At 41.0% G+C, this 26,606-nt stretch overlaps 1 protein-coding gene across 2 annotated transcripts in view; it reads left to right on the top strand.

Moving 5' to 3' along the window:
- The window catches only part of GABRG3 (gamma-aminobutyric acid type A receptor subunit gamma3), a gene marked incomplete at both ends in the record, with an annotated part of 419,168 nt that overhangs the window by 251,556 nt on the left and 141,006 nt on the right, over window positions 1-26,606 (top strand). For both annotated transcript variants that reach the window (XM_084254301.1, XM_084254300.1), the window contains 2 exons: window positions 3,977-4,197; window positions 6,787-6,869. In XM_084254301.1, the coding sequence (XP_084110427.1) occupies window positions 3,977-4,197; window positions 6,787-6,869 (304 nt within the window). The remainder of the gene's footprint in view (window positions 1-3,976; window positions 4,198-6,786; window positions 6,870-26,606) is intronic.

Here is a 26,606-nt window from a genome sequence, read left to right as displayed (position 1 = left end):
TGTTAGGGACTGCTTATGCCAGTTTCTTTTCCATGGGTCCAGATTTATCCAGACTTCTTTCAGAGCTGCTTTGTGTTCACTGAGAAGCCCCACAAGCACAGAGCTATTTAGACAGTTGGCAAGTCTAAGGACCTGCTATGCTCTGTCTAAATATTTAAAAAGGAATCCTTCAGTCTGAAGAAAAAATGAGACTAAACAATGAACTTCAACCTCCAGTGGTCACCAACTGTGACCCATTTCACGTTGGGATCAGCTGTAAAGCTGAGAATTTCATATGAATTTAAATCATTTTCTCATACAGCAAATATTTGGGGTGCTAAAAAAGAGATTGAGAAGTTTCTTCATTAAATTATACATTTTTCCTGAGTTAGAGACTGTGGGCATGAAAAGAATTAAATGTTCTCATCAGAGAAGATCAAAGAAAGTGATATGGTGGGATACAGATGTTAGCTATGTTGACAGTCATTGTGCTGCTTTAAGTGAATCAAATCAACTGTTGCACCCCTTGAACTCATGCATGTTCATCAATTACCTAAATGGGGTGGGGGGCTGCTGAGCATTTCCATCAGGCACAATTAACATATCTTGCAATTCACCTATCACCCATTATGTTAAAAAAGACAAAACTACCAAATCTGAAATCTTGACTTTTATGTCAGCTGTTAGGAGAAAGAGTTCAAGCCAATTCTTCAAGGGTAAAAAGCTAAATAAACACAAAATAAAAATCTTGCTCACATAAACACCCTCAACAGCTTCTTTTACAAAGTATGACTAAACTGTTTTATATTCTATTTTCTTTTTTTGTAGTCTAACATTGTAAACTTTTGGGTGGTGGTCAGTACCTCTGAGCAGTGCCCAAAGAGAAATTACTTTATCATTTTGAAAGGAACTCAGAGCAGGATCACTTGCAAACCAGTCGTTGTAAATATTAAAGTGGAACCCAGTAAAGAATTATAACTTTCTTCATGCACAGGAAAATCACATTGCTATTTTTCTTCACCTTCCACGATTACCTTCATAGGACTTCATGTAAGGCAATGTCCCAACAGCGAAGATTTAAATTCCTCTTTAACGATGAAATTCCCCTAGGGTGCTGTTAGGAAAAAAAGAAAAATACTGTGTGCCCCACCTCCTTCCCGGGCAGCGACCTGGAAGCATGATGTGGGTTGTCTAAATGAGGTCCCAGAAGCTGAAAATTCTTTACATGTGGTTTAGAAATTCCCATTTGCCTCTTATGGTGATGATGCTCTGGGAATGTTGCTGAGGGGCGAGTCAAATCTTGATGTAATTCGCTAAATATTACTTTACCCAGAGGGATTTCTAATCTCTGTAATGCATCTCTTTCATAATGTATTTAGCTTTGCACAAGTGAAGGTGATTTCCTGGAATGCAGACTAGCACCAAAGGGCACATTCAACCTCCTGCCTCCTGCCTGAAGTCCCTAGGGGAAACATTTGAGATCATACTGGGCTCCAGCAAAGCTCACTGGCTAGGGATGTATTGCCCACAGACAGGATGATGCTTCCTCTCTGTGAATCAGGGATGTTAATATTGTCATGAAATTCAGCAGAGTAAGAGCATGTCAATTTTTGAAATAGGAATGTCCTTTATTAATTCTTCATTCTTCCATTTGGTTTTGTTATTTGGTAAAGGTAGAGAGAAACCTGTTAGGAAATAATCCAATTTTTAGAAGTAACAGATAGCATTAAGCAGCATAATTTTTCTTCTGTTTTGTCAAAATGTTCCACATACTGCAATAATTCACGGTCTATTTAGGAATCATTAAGTCCTTCAGTTATTGAAACAAATTACAAGTGCAGCTCTTCACAAGCACCAGGACTTAAATTGGGGGAATTCTGCGCATGTTTTTACCTATTTCATTTATTAACATTTCAAACACATTAATTTCACAGCTATTTATGAATTATATAAAATATTTCTTTTTACACAGACATTGTAGAATTATTTTTTTCCTTCTACAGAAAGATGATTAATGCTGTTACAAAGAAAGTTTATGAGAAACATAAAAACATTTCTCTGTGGGTGGGAAGTGTTTCTCCAACATTGAATCAAACGTAGCACAATAAAACATTCATACCACCTTATGCTTCTTGGATGGGAGCTTGTGATGGAATTTCAGAATAAACTAAAGCATGCGCCCCACAACCCTACTGCCCCTTCTTTTGCAATAAAGTGATGGGAGCAGCCTAATTAGTGCTTTCTGAATATTTCATGCAGAATTCAAACATATAAAAGTTGTTTCCAGTGGCAAAAGATGTGAATGGTCATTCTGTTGCTTCTTCGTTGCAAAAGCCACAGGAATGAGTGAAACTAGACAACCTTTCATCGGTGAAAGGCTAACTATAGGCAGGAATATAAAAATATAAAAGGTTAGAGTTGGAAGGTCCTTACCATTAAAGGTGAAGGAGAGGACACTGTTTATCAACAGAATGATTGTGGAAGGACTTCTGCGTGGGGATCCATCTTCACATTTCATAGTGGTTCCTGCAACTAATGGTCAGATTTCACCTGCAGGAGCTGCTTTCAGTCACATGCTGGATGTTTGCTGGGGACATTTTCCCCTTGGCACAGTACTGGATGTTTGCTGGAGACACGGCCTGGCACAGCGCAGCAAATAGATGAAGAATGATGGATTAGTTAATAAAAGGCAGGATCTGGTCAGTTGAATGACCTATCTCCAGGTTTTTTGATTGGAATGGAAAGGAACAGATGGAATTTGTTGAAAAGTATGGCACTCATTCCCTAATAGTCGTACGTTTATAATATCAAAAATATTGCAGAAACCTACAAAAGATGTGAAAACCTCTAACAATCAGCCTCTATACCTTCCTGACTATGGACCTCATGACAATCCTTTAAATTAAACAGAGGGGCCTCTCTGGTGGCGCAAGAGGTTAAAACGCAACCTATGAAGCTGTCCACAGCCACTGCAGCAGGAGTTCAATCCCCAGCCAGGGAGGTGCCCACATGGCACAGCAGACCTCTCTTGACTCACCTGCTGACCCCTTCAGTTGTGTATTTCAGTGAGTCTGCCTGTTCTATTCCCCACTCTGTCTCTGGTAAATCCTCTTAACACCCACACCTCTGGCCTGCATCCCAGTTCTTGTATGCATAAATAAATAAATCTTTAAAAAAAAAAAACAAAGTAAAAAATAAATAAATAGAAGGGCCTCTGAGGTCCAGGCAACTGACATTTCTTTAGAGTTCATGGTGACATCTGTCCCATGCTAACATCCAACATCACAGCAAAGTCTTACTCTGGGTTGTAAACACTGGGATGACTTCCAGATACAGAGGTAATTTGAACCTTATCAGTCTTGTGTTGGAATCAGCATTTGACTGGGGTGGCTATCAGTGCGCTCGTTTTGTTATTATTTTTGAACTATAATTAATCAATGACAGGTTCTGTAGGCATGCATTGCATAGTTTTTTGTTGCTTCTTTTTGATTTGGGTTGTGTTGTTTGAGAAGACTCTTGATTATTATTATTATGTAAGCTAATACTTCTGGATCACCTGTTCTCTGCCAGACATTAATGGTTTTTCATGTGATCATTTCCTTTGTTCTTTATCATTGCATGAGGCGGTGGCCACTAACCATTTTAATTAGAGAATAGAAGCTCCACCACTCACAGCTTGGACTGGTGGATGCATCAGGGTGTACATCTATGTTCTGAATTATATTCTACTACCTCTTAACCCCTCATCACAATTTATGTGTTTGATACAACTTAAAATTTACAGAGCAAGTTCACATAATCATACTGGTAACTATATTGGTTATCACTTGTTAAATGTTTACCATGGTAAAGCAACCACTATATTAAGCATTAACTGGAGGGGAAGTAGGCAGGTGAGGATGTAAATATGGAAGAAAACCAAACTTTGGGCAAAGAAATTGAAGCAGGCAGAAAATTCACTAATAGAACTGCTTTGCCTCCTTTTGCTCTGTTTCAGGAATACCAAATTGATATATTTTTTGCTCAGACCTGGACCGACAGCCGACTTCGATTCAACAGCACAATGAAAATACTTACTTTAAACAGCAACATGGTGGGGTTGATATGGATTCCAGATACCATCTTCCGCAATTCTAAGACTGCAGAGGCTCACTGGATCACCACCCCCAATCAGCTCCTCAGAATATGGAATGATGGAAAAATCCTTTATACTTTAAGGTAAGATGCCAGAAGATCTTTAATTAGTGACCATCTGATTTTGGATTTAAAATTTGGATCATCATAGTGATTGGACCCTATTTTCATAGATAAGTTCTTCATTTCTTATGTTCGACGTGCTACAGCATTCTGAAAAAGTTTATCTAAATGCCATATATACAAATAATGGTGTACAAATGATCTGTATGAATATAAACTCATCCTTTCATCAGAATTCTTTTCTGCTGAAAGCTAACTGTGGAAATTATCTTTCATATGTTTGACCTACAAGTCCCGTCAGCTATGAAAACAGATGTCTTGGAGTACTAATTAACAAATGCAATTATAGCCAAATTTGAGACTATGATGGGTAAAAAGAGCAGCGAGGGGTTTTCCCAGTGCATCTTCAATGGGAATGGCAGCTACCTTAGAATGAGTCCTCTTGGGGGCTGAAAGGTCCTCAAAGAAACTCAGTATGAACTGACTCGTCCAAAGTCACCACTGGGAACTAATGTTACCAGAGTTTGAACCTAAGGTCTGTCTCAAAATTCTGACTAGGGTCTCTCTCAAAATTCTCTCCACTCGAGGGCCTCCCTGGTGGTGCAAGAGGTTAAGCACAGCACTATGAAGTTGTCTGCAGCCTCTGCAGCACGAGTCTGATCCCCGGCAGGCCAGGGAGCTACCTACATGGAGCAGCAGACCTCTCCTGTCTCTCCCGCTGCTCCCCTCAGCAGTGACTTTCAGTCAGTCTGTGTGTTCTGTTCCCCATTCTGTCTCTGGTGAATCTTCCCACCCCCCCCCACACCTCTGGCCTATACTCCAGTTCATGTATGCATAAATAAATAAATCTTAAAAAAAAATTCTCTCCACTCAAATGGTCTGAGTCTAATGGAACACATATCTGCCACAGAGCATAGCAGCACCCTGCACCCAAGCCAGATTTTCTGCTCTTTCAACCTAGAGTCAGGACAGCACATGACCTCTCAGGAGCATGGGGTGCCCTAGCCCTGAACTAACAACCTCTCTCACCACCTTTGTGGCACTGTGGCTCCTGCCTTTGATCCTGATGGAGAAATCCTTTATACTTTAAGGTAAGATACCAGTAAATCTTTAATTACTGACCATCTGATTTTGGATTTAAAATTTAGATCATCATAGTGATTGGACCCTTGGCACAGTACTGGATGCTCCTGCTGCTCCTTCTGCCTCAGGCCTGCTCCCGTACTTCACTCTCTTTTCATCTTCCCACTGCTGTAGCTTATCCACTCCCACAAATTTAAAAGCCATATTCATGCTGAGAATTCCCATATGCCTATTCCTACCCAGTACACCCAGCTTCTTGGATCCGCCTGCCTGCGTGCTCTCTTCCTGAAGGTCTAAAGAGCATTTCAGATCCAGCGTGCCTCAAGGGAAAGTGACTTCTCTAAATCCTTTGAGCCATGCCCCTGCATCCTCCCACTCCGTGAAAGCCCCTACGAGCCCTCACGCTCTCCTTCTTCACCCTTAAGTCCAGTGTCATTAGCTCCTAACTGCAGGTGATTTCTGACAGTGAGGGGAAATCTGTAACTCATAGTGGTAAGCAAGTGTCCATAGCATAAATAAAGGCACAGATTAAAATAAAAATAAGCAGAAGATTATTTTTAAAAGTTTCAGGGAAATGAAACTTTTGTTGTTGGAGGAACCACAAAAACACCTACAACAGGGCCTCCCCTGGTGGCACAGCGGTTGAGCACTGGGCTGCGAAGCTGCCTGCAGCCTCTGCAGTGCCGGTTCGAACCCCAGCCACAGGCAAGGGTCCCACATGGTGCACAGACCTCTCCTGCCACGCCCGCTGCTCCCCTCGCAGTGTATTTTGTCAGTCTGCCTGTTCTGTTCCCCTCTCTGGCTCTGATGGATTCTCTCACCCTCCTACACTTCTGACTGTACCCAGTGCTTGTATAAATAAAAAATAAAAAATAATAAAAAAAAACCCACCTACAACAGATAAACCTGCTGGTGACTTATGTTTTGAGAGCCAGAGTTTCTAGAGGTGTTTCCTCATCAACCTTAAGGGACTCTGAAGGAGACTCTGAGATAAAAGTGAGCCTCAGCAAGCCGGACTCAAGACATGGTCTTTGCTGGGATCCTTTATGGAAACTCCGAGGGCTGTCTTCTCTGGAAGGATGCAGTGAACACTTTTAGTACATCCACCACCTTCTTAGTGAAATGGAGTTGTCCAAATAGGAAATTCCCCCTATATGTGGATTAATTTGGAATTATACCTATTTACACAAACACACCACTTTCAAAATGGAGGAAGGACTTACTTTAAACAGATTAAACAAGGATGGCTAAAACTGCAGTTGTTTTTATATGTCTCTTCTGACTTGACTTGGGATTTCATTAGCTGAAATTCTCTCTGCTACCAATAGTTAAAGCAGAACAAAATAACACAACACAGAAGCAACTGAATGGTAGCACTGACTGGATGGTGCTGCTGCCAGCAGTGACTGCACGTGCTGTCCCCTCCCCCTGCCCCCACGGTGGTAAGGGACAGTCCCATCAAACTGCATGGGAACCTTACAAGGTTGTTACTGAGTGACCTCAGGGTGACATGTGGCTTTCCCACAGGCTCACCATCAATGCAGAGTGCCAGCTGCAGCTGCATAACTTCCCCATGGACGAGCACTCCTGCCCGCTGATCTTCTCCAGCTGTGAGTATCTCCTTGGGCACCCTGATGCCAAGGAATGTCCAGTCTGTGCTAATTTCTCACCAGTGGTCACAGGACTGATTGGAGCATCTAATTAGAGCATTAGAGAAAATACATACTGTCTGGAGATTGGACACCTGGGTATTTTCACTCTAGGCTTTATTACATGGGACTCATGTTACAAAATAGGTAGTTCTGATTAGGCTGTGAGCAACTTATAAATTTTATAATATGGAAGGATTCAGGAATTAATGAATAACTCATTTGTCAATGACTCTTAGGCTAGTGAGCTGTGCAGATTATTTGGAGTGTACAAAATTCTTTAGGAAATATTTTCAGGTTTAATATCATCTTCAAGCAAGGTAATTTATGTTCTAAATTGAAGAACTTTATTTAAAAATTGTCTCTTGGCACTACAGTAAGATACCATTTTTATAGTAGTCTACCTTCCAGTATTTTGCTTTTGACTGATAATATAGCTTAGAAGTTACTGTTTAAAAATTAATGCTACATTTAAGAATATACATATGTATATGTATGTACATATCCAATTTATTTGAACATTTATAGAGTACAATTTTTAAGTGGGATAAATATGGAAATTTAAGTGTAGAATTTATGATGGGCCATTTCCAGTGTATTGATCATAGGTACTAAAGTATGACTCATAAAAATTTAATTAACTTTACTGGCTTTCTTTATAAAAACATATTATAAAGTTTGTCATGGGACATGACAAACAAATGATGAAATCTCAGGCAGAAAGTTTTATGACTTTCCTTCCTGGGCATTGTAATGAGAAGACAAACATGAGATAATGGACAGACACACTTTGTAATTCATTTTAAGTACAGAAAAAAACAAGATAGAAAATAAAAATTCACTGATCTCTTAGTTATGGGATAAGTATTCTTATGTGGAGATTAATTAGTTGACTCCAAATTTAATATGCCTCAAAACACCTTAAATTTTCAAAGTCTATATAGCTGATGTCTAGGAATGTCTAGTAAACTTGCCTGTAGACTCATTTGGGCCTGCTGTTCTCTTTTAAATGATTTTAAAAGTCATATAACCATTCAAGTTGTCTAGCTTTTGTGAATCAGCTTGGCAGTGATGTATCTGTTTTTTCCTAGTGACTTGTCTACTTTCCTACTTCTTTGTCTTTGTGACCCCACCAGCCTATGTTGACCCTTCCAATCGTCTGATAGTCTGTTAGTTCTTCTATGGATTTTAAGATTTCAGTGGTTATTCTCACTATTAAAGACATTCTATTTCATTGCTTTTTCTAATTTCACGCACAGTTTTGATAGTCTCTGACTTCTTCGCCATATTTCAAAGAAATCTATTTATTTATATATCCTAAATACTCCAATATGTGGGCGCAATTTGCAGTTTCATTTTACTCTGTCTCCTGGTTATATTTCACTTTTCTGTTCAGTAACTTGTTATTTGAGCTCATGTTTCCTGGAAGTTATTCTGTGGGATTTCATTGAAGCTTGCATTGAGGGCAAGTTCTTCTAAGGAGGGTTTGCTGTGCCTCTACCTGGTGTTTCTGTTGCTTTAAATCAAAGTTCAGTTCTGGGTTCCTGGACCACACAGATGGTGTGAATTCTAATTATGTCTTTGTGATTTCAGACTGTGGTTTTAAATTCTTAGGAGAAATTTGAGAAATTTGTCACAAAGATAAATTTGGCGGAGGTAGAGGGAGTCTTCTCTGTTTTCCCCACAGCCTAAATTGCACGAAAATCTCCTTATTAGAAGAGTTTCTCCTGAGCTTACCAACTGAGGTTTACTTTCTTCCCTATAGAAGCAACTCAAGTGTCCATCAACAAATGAATGTGTGAGCAAAATGTGGTCAATAGATATAATTGGGATATTATTTAAATTTAAAAAGGAATGAAATTCTGGCATGCTACAACATGGATGAAAGTTGAGGGCATAATACTAAATGAAATAAGTCCTCTCTTATACACACACACACAATGTCTTTCACTGTTTTGAAGTACCAGCATTTGTCAAAAAAAAAAAAAAGAAGAAGAAGAAGCAGAAAGATAATTGAAGTTGTCAAAGTCTGGAGTACAGATAATGTGGAGTGATAGTTTACTTTTGCAAGATGAAAAGTGTCCTGGAGATGGATGGTGGTGATAGTTTCTCAACAATAAGAATGTGATTACTATCACCAAGCTGTCCATTAAATATAATTAAGATAGTGCATTTGATGTTTTGTGTATTTTGATACAATAAAAATTGAAAAAAGTATGGTAACTAAAATAAAACATTCACAATAGAAACTCAATGGCAGATTTGAGCATGAAGAAGAAAGAATCAACACCCTTAAATATAGACCAAAGCACATTACAGAGCCCAAAGGACAAGAGATAAAAGAATGAAGAAAAATGGGGGCCTCCCTGGTGGCGCAGGCGGTTGAGCTCCACATTGTGAAGCTGTCCGTGCCTCTGCAGCATGTGTTCGATGCCGGCTGGCCAACGAGAATCCCACATGGCACAGCAGACCTCTCCTCTCCCGCCCACTGCTCCCCTCAGCAGTGTATTTCATCAGTCTGCCTGTTCTGTTCCCCACTCTGTCTCTGGTGAATCCTCTCACCCTCCACACCTCTGGCCTACACTCCAGGACTTGTATAAATAAATAAATCTTTAAAAAAAAAAAAAGAATGAGGAAAAATGGAGACAGCACTGGAAACTGGTGGGACATCCTGAAACTTACTGACTTGTGCATAAGGGAAAACTCAGAAGGAATGCTGAGAGAAAGAAAGGGTAGGAAAAATATGTAACGACCATAAGTTACCAAAGTTTACAATGTGTATCTACGTATCCAGGAAACTTAATGAACCTCAAGTAGGATAAACTCAGAGCATTTTTCAAAGTCTTGAGCATCTCAGAGAGACCTATACTTAGATATAATCAAACTGTCTAAAGACAAAACAGCAAGGGAGAAACAAGATTAACCCGTGATTTCTCATAAAAGGCCATGAAGGCCAGAAAGCAGTGGAATGACATATTTAAAGGCTGAAAGAAAACAGCTGTCATAAAATGATTCCATATACAGCTAATTTACTCTTCAAATCTGGGAAAGGAAAACATTTCCACATAACCTAAAACAAAAAACTCACTGCTGACAGAGAAACTTCTTCTATAAGAAATACTATAGGAAGTCCTTCAAGCTGAAATGAAAAGACATGAGGCACTAAGACTAATATTATAAAAGAACAAAGTTTATTTAAATATGTTCTATTGAAATTGACAATATTAATTCATACTGGATTGTTTATATTAATTATAATACTCAAGATAGCTACAAAGAACATCATTTAAAAAAAAAGAAACAACAGCATGCTTAAAATTGTACACTAGAAAATATCTGTGTAACACCAAAAAAGGCTAGTAATGGAGGGCAGGAAGAGAAAAAAACATATAAGAGACATAGAAAACAAATGTTAAAATGTCACTTAACGGCCTCCCCGGTGGCGCAGCGGTTGAGCGCTGGGTTGCAAAGCTGCCCGCAACCTCTGCAGCGCCGGTTCGATCCCCGGCTGCTCCCCGGCCACCAGAGGAGGGTCCCACATGGCGCCGCAGACCTCTCCTGCCACCCGCTGCTCCCCTCAGCAGTGTACCTCGGTCCTTCTGCCTGCTCTGCTCCCTGCTCTGGTTCTGGTGAATTCTCTCACCCTCCCACGCTTCTGACTGTACCCAGTGCTTGTATAAATAAATAAACAAGCAAACAAACAAACTAATTAATTAATTAATTAATTAAAAAATAAAATAAAATAAAATGTCACTTAACCCCTGTCTCCTCAGCAATTACAATGAATGTAATTATACTCCAATTAAAAGTCAATGATTGACAGACTGTGTAAAAGACCATGACCATCCTATGTGCTGTATATGTGACTGAATTATAATTCACAGACACAAAAAATTTTTAATTAAAAGGATAAATGAGATATATCATGTAAATAATAACCAAAAGAGAATGGCTATATCTGACAAAATATACTTCAAAATTATTATTAGAGAAAACAAGAACATTTTATATATTTATGATAAATTAGGTTGACACATGAAGAAATGTATATTAGCAATAATAAATACCCATGCACCTAATAAGAGAGAGTTAAAATACTTAAAGTAAAACTTGACTGACATGAAGGGGAAAATAGATAGCAAAAGTAGTAGGATATTTTCATATCCTACTTTCAAAAATGAATTGAAAAACTAAATAGGTCAACAATGAAATGGAAGACTTGAAAAAATCTTTTAAAAAATTAGATCTAATTCGACAGCTAAAGAACACTTCACTGAGCAACAGCAGAATATACATCTTTCTCAATGCATGTGCAATATTCTGAAATACAAGTCATCGTTAGGCCTTGAAATAGATACATAAATCTAACAGAGCTGAAATAAAATTGCTGGAAACAAAAATCAATATACAAACACCATTTGTGTTTCTACATAATAGGAATGAAAGAGCTACCATGGCATTCACAATCAAAAAGAATCATACTTAAGAATGAATTTAACAAAAGAAGATTGTGTACTGAAAACTCCAGAACATCGTTGAGAGAAAGAGAAGATTTATATAGAAAGGCAGATTAGAGAAAAACATCTGTATTCATGAACTGAAGAAAACACAAATCGTATTTCTGATAAATGTCCAATATCCAGAATATACAAATATTTTTTATCAATCAACAGCTAAAAGACAAACCCTACATAAAAAATAAATAAAAGACATTGCTATAAACGAGATATTTAAACATTGAAGAAGCACATGAAAGATGCTCTACATAACTTCTGATTAGGTAAATGCAAATCAAAAAATCAGAGTTAGATGCTATCTCACCTACACTAGGATGGCATAGTAACACTAGCTCTTGTAGGACACCACGAGCTTTTCATCCAATATCCAGTCTAGTGAGAAATGGCATCCGGAGCTAACATCCATTGTGCTCCACTTTACTCAGTCTCATGAGAAGTTTCTGCAAAGAAATGAGGATATGCTAACCTGTTGTTTTGCCAGGAATTTACTCATCTACTCAAGAACAGTTACCTCACTTGTAACAAAGTAGCCTTCATTCCTACCCTTCTAATTCCTGTGAGCTCCTCACTGTTGATATCCTCTGCTTCCTTCTGATATTGAGATCTGATGCCTCATTCCACATCTCTTTTAATATCTCAAACCTTTGTCATATCATATTACAAGGATATTGCTTTCTATTCCTGACTTATGACTTACTTGTAAATTTCTTTTATGAAGACAAATCAAAAGATATTTAGGATCCCAGAGAAATGGTCAATTCCGATCATCCTTTAATAATGTTTTCCACACTCTGGTCTGGTATAAGAGAAAGTTCTGTCTCTGTTTTTTCTTATCTAGTGCTCACAGTAACTCCAGAAACCTTTATTCTATCTAAGTATTGAGGTTTACTATTAGCTGTTCTTAGCCCTGCACCATCCTCTCCTATACCAGGGAGTTGGGGTTACAAACACATATGAACAAGGAACACTTAGACTATTTCAATGAATGGCTCAACTGTCACATGTATTTTTTTCTTCCTAAATATAAAGTAGTCATGATTACTTGCTTAACTCCAGTAAATAGCAACCAACATTTTATTTCAGCCTCCACGAAACAACAGGGAATGGTAGGGAGTGTGGCAAAATACATACCGTTTCTGAGGCAACTGCTTCTCCCATCTAAGAACTCGCCAGGCCTAAGCCTGCTTAGCATGCAGCATCTGATGAAACTGGATGTGTTCAGTGTGGTCTGGCCATGGATTCAGCTGCTCCTCGAAGACATAAATCGTGCTTTGATGGAACACAGGACAGATTTCTCCAGATGTTTTTATTTTTTGAGATAAGCAAGAGATTTGAATTTTTATATGAAAGCTTCCACTATTTTTAAAAGTTGACAACAATTTCTTATAAAATTAAATATATAATTAAAACACTTTGCAGGTTAAGGCTCAACTGGTCAAATAAAATAAACCTATAAACTGGATTCAATCCAGGGGAAGTAGCATCATCTCTAAGTTAGTCTTCCTCTATTTTACTTTTCTTTCAAACTATGTGATGTTTCCTCTGGGTAGCTTTGCATTCTCTTCATATTCAGTTTGACACATCTTGCTCTTCTTCATCTATACATCTTAGTTCAACATTGTCAAATAAAAATATAATGTAAACTATAGATCTAATTGTGAATTTTCTGGGAGTCACATTTTAAAAGGTTCAAAAGGGTGAAATTAACTTTGACACTATATTTTATTTAACATATTCTATCCAAATAGTGTCATCTTAACATGTAATCAATATGAAAAATTATTGAGATATTTTAATAAAATAGTAGGGGATTATTTCATACTAAGTCTTCAACATCCAGTGTATTATGTTATGCTAACAGCCATTTCAATTTGGAGTAGCCACATTTCACGTGCTTAATAACTTACCCACAGCTCTTTGCACCATTGTTGGAAAACATTCTTAGATGCTTCCAAGAGTCTTCAAACCACCTGCTTATCTCTTTTAAAACTGTGTGCTTTGTTTGATCACAGTTATGTTCTAGATTCCTCTTTCCCCAAATCTTGCTGTCTATTTACATCTTAGTTTTTATACAAACTCTGCAAACTTTACTTTCTCAGTTCTAGATTTGAAATCCAACCATGAGATTGGTCTTGAATAACTTAAAAAAAAAAACCTTCAAAGTTTTGCAAATACACTTACCTGTGCATGGATGATCTAAATCTCATGTACAAAGAAATGTCTTATAATTATTTAAGTAGTTCTGAATCACCCAAATGCCTTTGCTAAGCCACTTTCTGTGCATTTACTATTGGGGATTCTTGCTGAAGGAGTGAAGAAAAATAGTATAACAATATTTGAATGTGTGGTGTTCTCTGTGAGTACCGTGAAAACTGACATTTATACTTCGATTATGAGATAAGTGAATGGCTACTAGATATGGAGGGGTATTAAAAGTAAGATTTACTAGTCACATTGTTTTCCCTATCCTTGGGGAGATTGTGCCACTAATTCGCACAACTGCACCCCATTGGTGACACTCCAGTAGGGTCAGCAGAGGGATACACTCAAGGAAGTCCAGGGGGAGGATGGGCCCTGCCTGGCCCTGGGAAGTGTGAGCAGATGGCAGCGCCATGTGCTGATCTGGATCCTAATACGATAGGATTCAAATTGGATACTGATTGAGTGTGTTCATGTGCTCTCATGGCTGCAGGATCTTGAGAGGGATGTTGACTTGGAAAAAGATCATAAGGCATTCTAAGAGCCTTGGCCCCAGGTGGGGGCTCAGAATCTGGAGGGGACCCCCCCCCTGCTTTTTGTGGTCAGCTGAGTCATATCCCCTCAAGACAGGAGGGTAGGTTGAACAAGATGGGAAGTCTGTACATGACTTTGTCGCTATTAGACTCCACCAACTTCTGATTGGACAGGAGGAAGTAGAAACAAAGCATAAATGTTTATTTTTAGGAATCACTAATAGCTCCTTTCTTCCTGTGTGTGCAGCATGCAAAGTACAGCCCAGTGTATTCCATTCTAAATCTTTGTTGATGTGACCTGGAGAGGGAACTGACTACTCTTGGTTCATCCAAATGCTTCAGAAATGATATGCCTTAAAATAAGCTGAGTCACAGTGCTTGTTCCCTGTCTGCTGTCCAAGTGCATTAATGAGGCAGGCCTTCCGCCAGGAGGAGCATCCTGGCAGGTGGGGCTGCTCCCTATGCCTTTGCTTTGGCAGGAAAGGAGCCACACAGCTTCCTGAAACTCCCTTTTCTCCATTGGAGGAGTTAATCACAAAATAGCAGATGCTGTGAGATGCAAGTAGAGGCTCTGTGTCCTCTGAAGCAAATGCTCAGGTGCGAGACTTTTCAAAGGAATTCTGTCTTCCAGGGCAGGTGTGATGGTTTATTTTATGTGTCAGTTTGGCTTGACTAAGAGATGCCCAGATGTCTAGTAAAACATTGTTTCTGGGTGTGTCTATGAGGGTGTCACCAAAAGAGAATGGCGCTTGAGTCTGTAGGCTGAGTCAAGGAGATCGCCCTCACCAATGGGGTGGGCGTGATCCAGTCTGTTGAAGAACCAGAATGAACAAAGAGGCAGAGGAAGGAGTAACTTGCACTTTACCTGGACTGGGACATTCATCTTCCCCTACCCTTGAACTTCAGCACTCCTGGCTCTCAGATCTTTGAACTTGAACTGAATTACACTTCTGGATTTCCTGGCTCTCCAGCTTTCAGATGAGACTCAGGCTCTCTAAATGCATTTACCAAGTCCTATAATAAATTTCCTCTTATCTATATTGTTGTCTATACCGCTGCCTATACCTACACCTGTATCTAACCTATTGGTTCTGTTTCTTTGAAGAGCCCTGATTAATATAGGGAAGAAAGTTCCCAGCCTACTATGTGTAGACTCCAAGGTTTCATATGCTCCATCATCCTAATTGAATCCACCTACTTTGGATGTAGTCTGAGGAAGTTATTTGGCTGTTTGGTTATTTGCTGTTGAATTGTGTGAGTTCTGTATATATTTTGCATATTAACCTTATATCAGAGAGATGGTTTGCATATATTTTATCCCATTTGGCAGGTTGCCTTTTCATTTTGTTGATTGTTTCCATTTCTATGCAGAAACATTGTAGTTTGATGTAGTCACAGTGCAGACCACACAGTGTCCTGACACAGTGGACTCCTGGAGGAGTCCAACACCAGGTGAAGGGAGGGAGGATGATGCAGTGGCAGGAGAGTCAGGAGGTGCTGGAGAAAGTGACCTCTCAAGGCCTCTCAGGGCGGTCCATACAGTGAGAAGACCTGTGCTCTTGCTGTCCTAGGTGGTGCAGCAAAAGACCTTACAAGTTTTCAAAGCTGGGTGCCATGGAGCACAGTGAGATCTGAGTCTCCGCAGAGGGTCTAGAGATGCTGCCTGCACATCCCAAACACAGAGCATCTGAAAATGAGCAAAGTGTCAGAAGGATCTGAAGTAAAACAGAAGCTCTCAGACCCCCTGCTCCCATGTCTCATGGCATAGATGTTTGCATAGTTTAACCTCCTTGAGCCTTCATTTCCTCCTCTGTGAAATGAAGCTAATAACCCCCATGATATCCATCTGTGAATTAAATGACAGGATATATTTGAGATGGGAGTTGCCTGCCCAGGACTCCCAGGTGGTTCGGTAGAAGTTATTTCATTGTCATTACTGTGAATAGCCCTGCAACTGCAGGTACTGTTGGGAGGGGGTTCCCACAGTGAGGGACCAAGAACTGGAAGCTAAGCTGCCTGGACTGGAATCCATATTGACTGCTCACTCACCATAGAATATCAAAGAACCTTCTTCACCTCTCTAAGCCTCCCTCTCTCCATCTACAAGGTGACAATGGCAGCAAGTTACATGGGTGGCAGGGACTGGAGGCACACCCCTTATAGATTCCTAGCTGATTTATCCAAGGATGTACACTGATGGGGGTGGGGGGGCGTGGCAGTAGCAGCTGTGAGGTATATCTGCAGATATCTGCAGTTTCTCTTTTGTTGTTCTGCTCCCCAAGGTTGCACCTCCATGACAGGCAGAATCTGCATGGAAAAGGTCTTCTAGGGAAGAGAAAATAGCTAAACTCTCACTAGTCAATCGTCATCCTGGACTTACTTTCACCAATTTAGAAAAATCTACCCACCAGTGCACACCCTTCTGTGCAAGGGTCACTTACAGACACCAGGCTCTGACTGTTAAAGATGAAACCAGGGGTGGAATGGACAGTCTTCCCTACCCAGATCTTATCAAAGGCGTGCTCACTGGACTTGTCCTTGTCAATGCAGTGCACTTTAGAAGTATAGAGAAATCAAAGTTTCAAACTGAGAACACAAAGAAATGTACGTTTCCAGCAGATGCTGGGAAACCCCAGAGTGCTGATGCTAATCTAGACCTCTTTGTGCTGGTGGGGGTCTACTATCACCCCGCATGATTTATAGAGCAACTTTTATTGAACTGCATCCCCATGGGGAAAGCCTCTGCATGCCAATTGTGCTGCCTACCTGCCAAGACCCCCTCCCCACCTCCACCCACCACCAACCACTGCTCCTCATCTGCACCAAGGCCACAGACAGCCGATGTGAACACACCAGGGTGTGCGGCAGCTCCTGCCCTAGCTCACAGCCACAGCACAAACAGATGTGAAGTAACTGCTGAAAGTTCTGGGTGTTACTGGAATTCTTGATCCATTAAAAGTAAATTCTGTAGAAATAACAAGGTCAGAAACCCTTCATGTTTCTTACATCTTGCAAAAAGCGAAAATTGAACTCAGTGGAGACAGAACCAAAGCTTCAGCAGCAGCAACTGTGAATCTAATCAGAAGGTCATCACCTCCTTGATTTACAATGGACAGACCTTTTCTATCTCATCCAATATAATCCCACAAGGGCTGTGGTACTCTTGGGTCAGACAAACAAACCCTGAGGAATCTACAAGAAAAACCATGCAAAGGGCCTCCCTGGTGGCGCAGGGGGTTGAGCGCAGCGCTGTGAAGCTGGCCACAGCCTCAGCAGCACAAGTTCGATACCTGGCCAGCCAGGAAGCTACCCACATGGCGCAGCAGACCTCTCTTGTCTCACCCACTGCTCCCCTCAGCAGTGTTTTTGGTCTGTCTGCCTGCTCTGCTCCCCGCTCCGGCTCTGGTGAATCCTCTCAACCTCCCACACTTCTGGCCTGTACCCCAGTTCTTATATGCAAAAATTAATAAATCTTTTAAAAAGAAAAGGAAAACCATGCAAAGTAAAAACTACTTGGCTCTGAAGAAAAGGCTCCTCCTCTACATGTGTCTTAGTTCTGTTAAACATTTTAGTTCAGTATTTTCTTCTTGAAACCTAGTTCTTAGGAACTGAGACTCAGGATTTCAGGCATTTCTGCTCCTGGGAAGTGTTTCCAAAGAGGAGAGGACAGAATGGCTGCAACACCTCCCTGAGAAGTGGATAGAAAGATTCAGATGCCTAAATAATCATTTAAACTCCCAACTGATGACCTAGTTTAACAACTCTATTGGGTATTTACTATCCAGTTCAGGATTTTTTGTTTTGTTATATTTCTCTATGTGTCTTTCCTAAAAGAATTTAATCAGAGTGATGGGGTTTATAGAGGGGGGAATCATTTACTGATCAATTTTATTTTTTTCATAAAAAAGTGTTATTAGTCTTTTAAATTTTCTGCCCCATCTATAATCTTGACAATCAGTATTATTGGGGGAGGGGGGTGTTCAAATAACTTCTTGAGTATTTTTGTGTGCTTTTGTGGTTTTATTTCATGCATGGATTTACTGAAATAAAGTTTAAAAACTTTAAAAATTAAAAAAAAAAAAAGAACTGTGAACCATGCTGAGTGCCCTGCTGGGCCAGCCCCACCTGCTCAGACCTGTGCTTGGGGTGGGTGAGGGAAGTGGCAGCTCATGTTAAACATGGAACTCAATGCTACAACCTGGGAATCTTCCATTTTCTTCTCTCATGTGTGTTAGGCATGCTCCTTTAGAGAAAGGATGCAAGTGTTCTAAACACTTAGGACCATCAGCCTATTTGACACTTTCCATCACCAAGGCCATTTCCTCCATAGCTTTCCCAGCTGGAGACACCCAGCGTGGAGAGGTGAGGTCATCTTCCCACTTTGCCTGAATAGCAAGGGTGAGTGCACTTTGAATCCAGCAGAATGACTGTTGAGTCTATGCTCCTGATGATTATTATCCCTATTATTTGTATTGTTATTGAGGACATTTGGAGCAAAAAGATACTCAGACCTCAAAATATGAGATGTATTTTGCAGTGCCATGGCTCTGCATCAGGAAACCATTCAAGATGAAAATTAAAAAAGAAATACACTCTGCTCTTTATCCTTGACACCTCTGTCAGCTATAGCTGCACCGGAGCTAGAGAAATTATTAGGGAAATATCACCACTATTACAGCGATGTCGTGGTGTCTGAGAATGTTGGCTGATTTTTAGAGTTTTAAAAGGCAATGCTCCATTCTCCCAAGGTAATTAATTTGGAAGAGAGGTAAATGCCAGTTGATAAATCTCAGTGTCAGTGTGCCTGGGTCCTGTCACTGCAGATTTACAGCAGTCCCAGAACCACAGCTCATTCTCCCTCTGGGCTGACACCCCACCCAGCATCAAGTGGTGGGGGAGCAGTGACAGTCCCTCTTCTGTGTGTCAGTTTCCTGTCAATATGCAGGGAAGCCCATTCTGACCCTTATTCCCACTTGCCACCTCCCTTTTGCAGATGAGAAAACTGAGTCTTAGAGAAAGGATGCAAAGGTAGACAAAGCATGGTAGACCAGTGACAACAATGTTCCAAGTTCATAGTTTTCCCTGCTACATCAGCCTCTATCCGGGCAGTTATTAGCTAAGGAGAACCAGTGTCAAGGTAAAAGACCACTTGCAGGCATTCTACAAATATCTTCTCTGTCACCTTCATCTATGCCTCCTTGATGGATGATGGAAAACATGGATTTGTGGGTAAAATAAGTGACAACTTACTGCTCCCCTCCCCCTACACTTTCCAGAGAGAAAATGAAATAGAAAGTGCAGGTTCTCAGGACATTCCTAAGGAAAGGTTGCATCCTTCAGGGGAGAACCTGGTGTTCTTCACCAAAGCACTGTGGACGTCATTCATAAACAACTTATTAAATGGCACTGGGAACTCTTGAGGTTCTTTCCCCTCTACTTTGCCTTTGTTCCACTGAATGAACCAAAGGGGTGAGGTAAAAGGAACCTGCCTCCTGGATCCTGATCCAGAAGGTTATTCCTGAACCAGGTGAACCCTGAGCGCCAACTAGCATGCCTGCACCTGTGGCTGGGCTCTTAGGAAGCTTCACATTGTTCCCCTCTTGTCTCGGGGGTTGAAGCATATCTCAGCCAGGACTGGGGGTGGAGGACAACTCCTGGATTGCTTGAGGAATAACCATGGCTGGCGTGCTCAGCAAGCACTAATAAAATATAGTCAGTTGTGAGTGCAGGATTTCTACCAAATTTATTTTGGAGACCCTGTTTGTCTATCATCATACTTCTCTTGTCCCTGGCTCTTGCCCTACCATGCTATTGCTCGGTGCCACTGGCTTATCTGACCATTTATGGATAGAAAAGAAAAGGAGGGGGAAGTATGGACTGAGTGTTCAGTATTCCATCATGTAGCAGAAATTCCCTGCACTTCATTCCACTTGTCGAGCGATTACCCGTTTAATCCTTGTAAGAGGTCAGAGAACACAGAAGACTGTGTAGACAGTGATGAGCGGAGACTGTCTAAGGGTGTGCTTTGTAGTTGCTGTCACAACATTGAAAGACGAAAACAAGAAGTCTGTAAACCAAATGATTCGCCCTTCCTGGGCCAATGAAGCCATAAAGTAATTGGGAAGAAAGTCTAACAGTATGTTCTGATGATAATTCTGCACACTTAATATTTTCAAAAAATTTTGGCATTGTTGATTTTCAGAGGTTAGGGAGCACATCTTCTGTGGGCTTCTAAATGCCTATTCATAGTAGGTGCTTAATAGTTATTTATTCTGTAGAGATGGCTACCTAAGGTGAACTGTTCAAGAGGATGCAGTTCCTTGTGAGGAATGCTGCCTGATGAAACAGGTCATCAGCGCATTAATGAGAACATGTACTGTTCTTGCTCAGGAACGCAATCCATCAGTACATCCTGAAACCGCATGGGATTTCTCTGTACCTCCTGCTCAATTTTTTCTGTGAACCTAAAACTGACCTTAAAAATATAGTCTATTGGGCCTCCCTGGTGGTGCAAGGGGTTGGGAAGCAACTTATGAGGCTGTCTGCAGCTGCTGCAGCACAAGTTCGATCCCTGGCCAAGGAGATACCCACATGGCGCAGTAGACCTCTCCTGTCTCGCCCCCTGCTCCCCTCAGCAGTATATTTCAGTAGATCTTCCTGTTCTGTTCCCCACTCTGTCTCTGGTGAATCCTCTCACCACCTGCACCTCTGCCCTGTATCCCAGTTCTTGTATGCATAGATAAATAAATAAATAAATAAATATATATATATATATATATATATATATGGATGGGGGAGAGGATGCAGGGAAGAAGGGAAGAACAAACAGGAAGCAGAACATCTTTCCAAGGCTTGCCCTGGGCCTTGCTGGCGTAGGACTAGAAGCTGCTCAACAGAGGGCAGAGAAGACCTTTGCACTGAACTGGGTCACAGCTGTTTACAGCTGGCAGGAAAGCAGGGGGCATCTATCCAGAGGCCAGGTGGGTAAAAATGGTGTCTGGGATTTTGAAGCAGGAAATGACCCTTTGGCTACTGGTGACCAAGCTCAGTGGGAAGGGCCACAGAGGGAGGCAGGGCCCTAGGAGCTGCCAAGTGGGTGTGTGAGGGGTGTGGTGTCTGTGTAGCATGTTTCTTGATCCGCCTTAGGAAGGGGAGTGGGGGAGGGAGAAGAAAAGGAGGGGACAGAAAAGGGAAGGAAAGAAGGCGGGAAGGAGGGGTGAACAGAAGGAAGGGGAGGTAGTGAGGAAAGGAGGGAAGGGTGGGAAGAGATGAGAGAGCGAGGGAGGGAGTTGTTATTTAAGTGCTCCTGCTGGAGACGTCTCCCCAAAGAGCAGACCTCCACCTTGACCCTTTCTCCACGTCTCTCCAGACTTCTGATCATCTTCCTGCAAACTCAGTTGTGTGATGCTACTGCTTTTCAGCTAGTTCCATTTTTTTCTCTTTGTAAGGATGGGTGTGGTGACCTCCCAGCTCTTTTCATGTTTGGGTTGAACCCAGAAATCTCCTCAAATGCTCTTTCGGTTATAGTTAATGACTCAGAGTCAGAAACTTTCAAAGATGTGAAAGCTCATAATAATAAAAAAAATCAGAGTTAAATAAGTGTCACACACTCTATTCATTGTTGGAACCAGCAAGAATCTCAGTGCTGCTGCCATGAAGCACTCAAGGTGCTTGGTCCTTACCTTCAAAGATCAACAGGATGTCAAGAGAGTCCTACTCAACCAACAGGTAAAAACAGTACCATGCGTTTACTGAGCACTTACTATATGTGAGATATTATTTTAACTGCTCTATTCATACATTAATAATTCATTTAACCCTTGGTGTGATGTGTGCTATATTGTTCTCTTTACCTGTCAGATATAGACAATGAGGCCCAAAGTGCTTCAGTAACTCACATGAGTCAAGATTCTAAAACAAGCTCCAGATCTTGACGCTCCATGCTCTATACTTTGTCTCTCTCCAGGTGCTATGTGCAGATAATGTGTCAATATGTAATAATGCAGACAGCAGTAAGGGAAGTAAAATTGCCTCTGTCATTTTAAGAGGGAGGAGATTACTCCCGTCTTGGAAAATTAAGGGAGAATTGGCATTTTACGTTCTAAAAGTTGGGATTTAATGGACAGTTATGGTGGCAGGAGTTTTTGGGAAGAAAGAAAATGATTAACGGTTCCAGAGACTTATAACAATGTGAGTGCAAACAAGGGAAGGAAGCTCAGGACGGAATGGGAGCAGGGAGATTTCAGCTATTTTTTGACAGCAAGATGTGAGCTATGCAATTAGAATGAAGGCTCGCCTGAGTGATGAGAACAATCAGTGTGTCACAGAACACAGGTACAGCTCTAGTAAGAGGGAACAGGACAGGGAAACCAGTCAAATAGTTGTTCAACAGTTTTTTTAATTGATACTTTATTTTATATAATTCTTACATCATTTTTCATCTTTGCACAATGTATGCATTTTCATTTTGGTTATATTCCCCATACAAATGCACTCCCCCCTTATTTTTACCCTAATCCTTCCTCTCCCCTTCCCTTCCCCCCACCCCGTAGTGTGTCTCTGGTTTATAGTTGCTTTTTGATTTTGATTTTTACTGTGTATTAATTAGTCTTTTTCCTGGTCCCTTATTTAGGTTTTCTAGATTCCTGCTATGAGTGAGACCATCCGGTATTTTGCTTTTTCTTTCTGACTTATTTCGCTGAGCATGATCCCTTCTAGCTCCATCCATGTTGTTGCAAACTGCATGTGTTTATCTCTTTTGAATGCTGAGTAATATTCCATTGTGTATATGGACCACATCTTCTTGATCCAGTCATCCATTTTGGGGCATTTGGGTTGTTTCCAAAGCTTAGCTATTGTAAATAGTGCTGCTATAAACATAGGGGTGCAGGTGCCCTTTGGAATGAATGTTTCTATGTCGTTTTTGTAGAGAGAGTGAAGGTGGGAAGAATAAGCCAGAATTGACAGGGATTAGTGAGCCACAGATGTGACTTAAAGGGAGAGAAAGCAATCAGAAAGGACCCAAATTTGTGTGACTGGAGGAGAAAATAGAGGCCAAAGACCAAATAATATCTATAAAATAGCATTTAAAATGAGACAGGAGCCCTTAGAGGAGACCCCCTCAAATATTCCAGCCTTCTGGGTTGTTCTCATTATTTGGACTTGAACATACATTGAAGCTCAAACGTCCCCAAAATCAGAGAACAGAGGGAAACGGTGTTTGCCATAACTCTCTCTGAAGAGGGATTATGTCATTTCTCCAGAAGAGACCCACTTTTACTAAGGTTATACTCTAGGGGGAATTTATTTAACTCAGATACAAGGAACATTTAAAGTGACAAAGAATGGTGTCCTCAGCTTCACTGCCTGACAGGACATCCTGAATAGATGGATGGGTTCTTTAAATCTTCCGACTGAGGCTTGTGCTAACATACACATCTGTGTTTCTATCCTTGCATACCTTCCTGTGGGTATTTCTTTACTGTTTGGCTAGAATAACAGAATCTTGCTGCTTTTTGTGTCTGAAGAAAAGTTTTCCAGAGTTCACAGTTTATCAGGTTATTACAAAGAAGAATGGAGAGACCTTTAAAATCTGTGTTTTGGGTAAAAATGCATTTCAGGGGAATGGTTGACCTGAACTCTCTCAGAAACATATTTTTCAGGATCCCCATAGAGTTGCGGACCATGTTTATGCTTTTGTTCATAACTGACTACATCCTCCAGTGTCCTAGATATTTTTTTACTTTAGTGATAGTACAAAAAAGGACTTTCCATAGGTACTTATTTTTGGCAATTTAAAACATAGCCTAAAGGTTAGTGTGTTGGGGAAGCAACATGCCCCTTCGTACACAGAATAAACTCTTTTTGGAGAAATCACCATTTGTCACACATTTCTCTTTCTTAATCACTTTCTTGGCTATCATTTTAGCCTTTAAGATTTCTCTGTGTGTGTATACACACACACACATATATCAGAGACATTTAAAAGTTTCAAGCTTGAAGATGTCTTACAAATCATCCTGTCTGAGAGTTTCATTGGGTGCCTGAGAAACGAAGGTCCAGAGAGCTGTCCTGTGCTTCCCACAGATGCTCAACTGACTGCGGATGGGAAAACGTCTTCCAATTTCTTGTCCGTGGCTCTTTATACTGCTCAACTTTGGGAGGAATTTCAGGAGAAAAAGTCCAGAATCAATTCAACAACCTGCAGTTGTCTTTTTTGAAAAATGAATAAGCTATCAATAAGTAGAAATGCTCAGCATAGGTTGATACTAAAATGCTCAGGGCATGATCTACCTTCAAGAGTTTGCAATGTAGCCTGTGGGAGGGCAGATAAGATCAAGATAAGAATGAGGTTACAAATTGATTAGAATGAATTTAGAAACCTGTTTGTTCCCTGTGTTCAAAGAACCAGGGGCAATCTGGGTCAGTACATCAGTGCCAAACCTAGGGGACAGTTGGGAGCAGAACTGCTGAGGAAGTTTCCAGAAGCCCTGTTAGAAGAGGAAAAGGACAACTTATTCATTCCTTTGTCAGATAGTTTTGAGGACTTATACTGTGGCAGGACATCCTAAAGCAACTAATGTAACACCTCGATTTTTTTTTTAAGATTTATTTATTTATGATTACAAAAACTGGAGTACAGGCCAGAGGTGTGGGGGGGTGAGAGGATATTCACCAGAGACAGAGTGGGGAGCAGAACAGGCAGATCGACTGAAACATACTGCTGAGGGGAGCAGCGGGCAAGCCAGAAGAGGTCTGCTGCACCACGTGATTAGTTCCCTGGCCAGGGATCGAACACGTGCTGCAGTGGCTGCGGATAGCTTCATAGGTTGCATCTTAACCCCTTGTGGCACCAGGGAGGCCCAATTCTTGTCCTCAGTCTAAACACTACCTTTCCTTCATTATCTACTTATGGTCTCAACTTTCAAAGGAAGATTCACCTGGACAAAACAGGCCACAATACACACAAGAAGCCCTAGACAAGGATATGTCCACTTACTGAAGAATCCTCGTCCTTAGAATTTACTTTAGGGGAATAAAGCATCAATGTCATATTTCAAAAAACACATGTCCATCTGAGCACTTCTCAAATCAATAAAGAGTATAACTAGCCCAAATATTCAATAATCTAAGTAAATCCTGGCATGACCATACGAGAAGAACAGGGTGCTGAGGTTTGTAGGCACCCACATGGAAGGAACTTCCTGCCATAATGTTAACTGAGACACAAGTAGACAGAGCAGGGGTCCTGGGTGGAGTGGCTGTGTACAGACAGGTGTGAAATGAGGGACAGTTCAATGTTAATTGTAGACTCTAGGTGGTTACATGGGTATTCATTATAAAATCCTTTCAACTCTTTTGTGTGTTTGAAATCTTCACAATAAAATGTTACAAAAATAAATTATCCTTAAGAATGGGATATTTATAGACAAGGATTCCATAGTGATACAACAAAGTGACAAGTAACACTTGCAGGCGAATCAGGAGGCCCTTCATCACATTTAACTTCCTTCCACTCTCTCATTCTGACTTCCCTAACCCTGAGCCCTTGGTATACCTTCCCTTTCTGCCTATGAAACCTTTCCTGTGTGGACAGCCAAGCCCGGTCTTTCACTGGTACCCATAAAGTCAAACTCGGAACCACAAGAAATGTGTTTACTCACAGGAGTTATTCAGATGGCCATGAAGGGAGTCAGCACCCCTGGAGAGGCACCCCAAAACAACCAGCTCCCTGAATGCCAGGAGTGCTGAGACCGCATAAAGGGGAAGGAAAGTGAGGGGGGTCAGAAATTCACACCTCCAGGTCCCAGGAGGAGCCGGGCAGTCTAGGTGAAAGGTCAAGGTGTGCGACTTTCCCTGCAGGGTGTTTTCTCAGCCATCAGCAGGTGTTTATTGCTGAGGCAATAAACCATCACCCCCAGAGAGAGCCAGAGAGTAGATTAGGGATGCAGCACAATCATTTTCCAAGTTCCCAGGAATAGAGGTGGAACCAATTAACAGTGTATCACAAGGATCAGTAGAGGGAAGAGCAAACAAAGGATGGTTAGAGTTTAGGGGAGGTTTTTTTGGTTGCAAAATGGAGGGGATCTGACTACACTAGTGAATAATTAATCTCCTAAGAGCCACCAGGTCTCAATGGAATCTGCATTAGCAACCATGAAGTTCAAATGTGTTCATGGATGCAGTTTAAAATACAAAAGTTCTAGTCTGTGGCCATGCCAACACAGGAAAAGTTCGCTATTAGGCAAAATTCTTTAAACTGTTAAAGTGCCCCCCCCATTCTTATTGATGTGGCTTATCTCTATCAATATCTACCATATTAGAAATTAAAACTAGGGCATTTAATATGTGCTTATATAAATTCATTGGAAAATAACAAAACAGGGCCTCCCCTGGTGGCGCAGCAGTTGAGCACTGGGCTGCGAAGCTGCCCGCAGCCTCTGAAGTGC

This window comes from Talpa europaea, assembly GCF_964194135.1.
Source record: "Talpa europaea genome assembly, chromosome: 14".
Taxonomy (NCBI): domain Eukaryota; kingdom Metazoa; phylum Chordata; class Mammalia; order Eulipotyphla; family Talpidae; genus Talpa; species Talpa europaea.
This window is presented reverse-complemented; position numbering and strand designations above follow the sequence as displayed.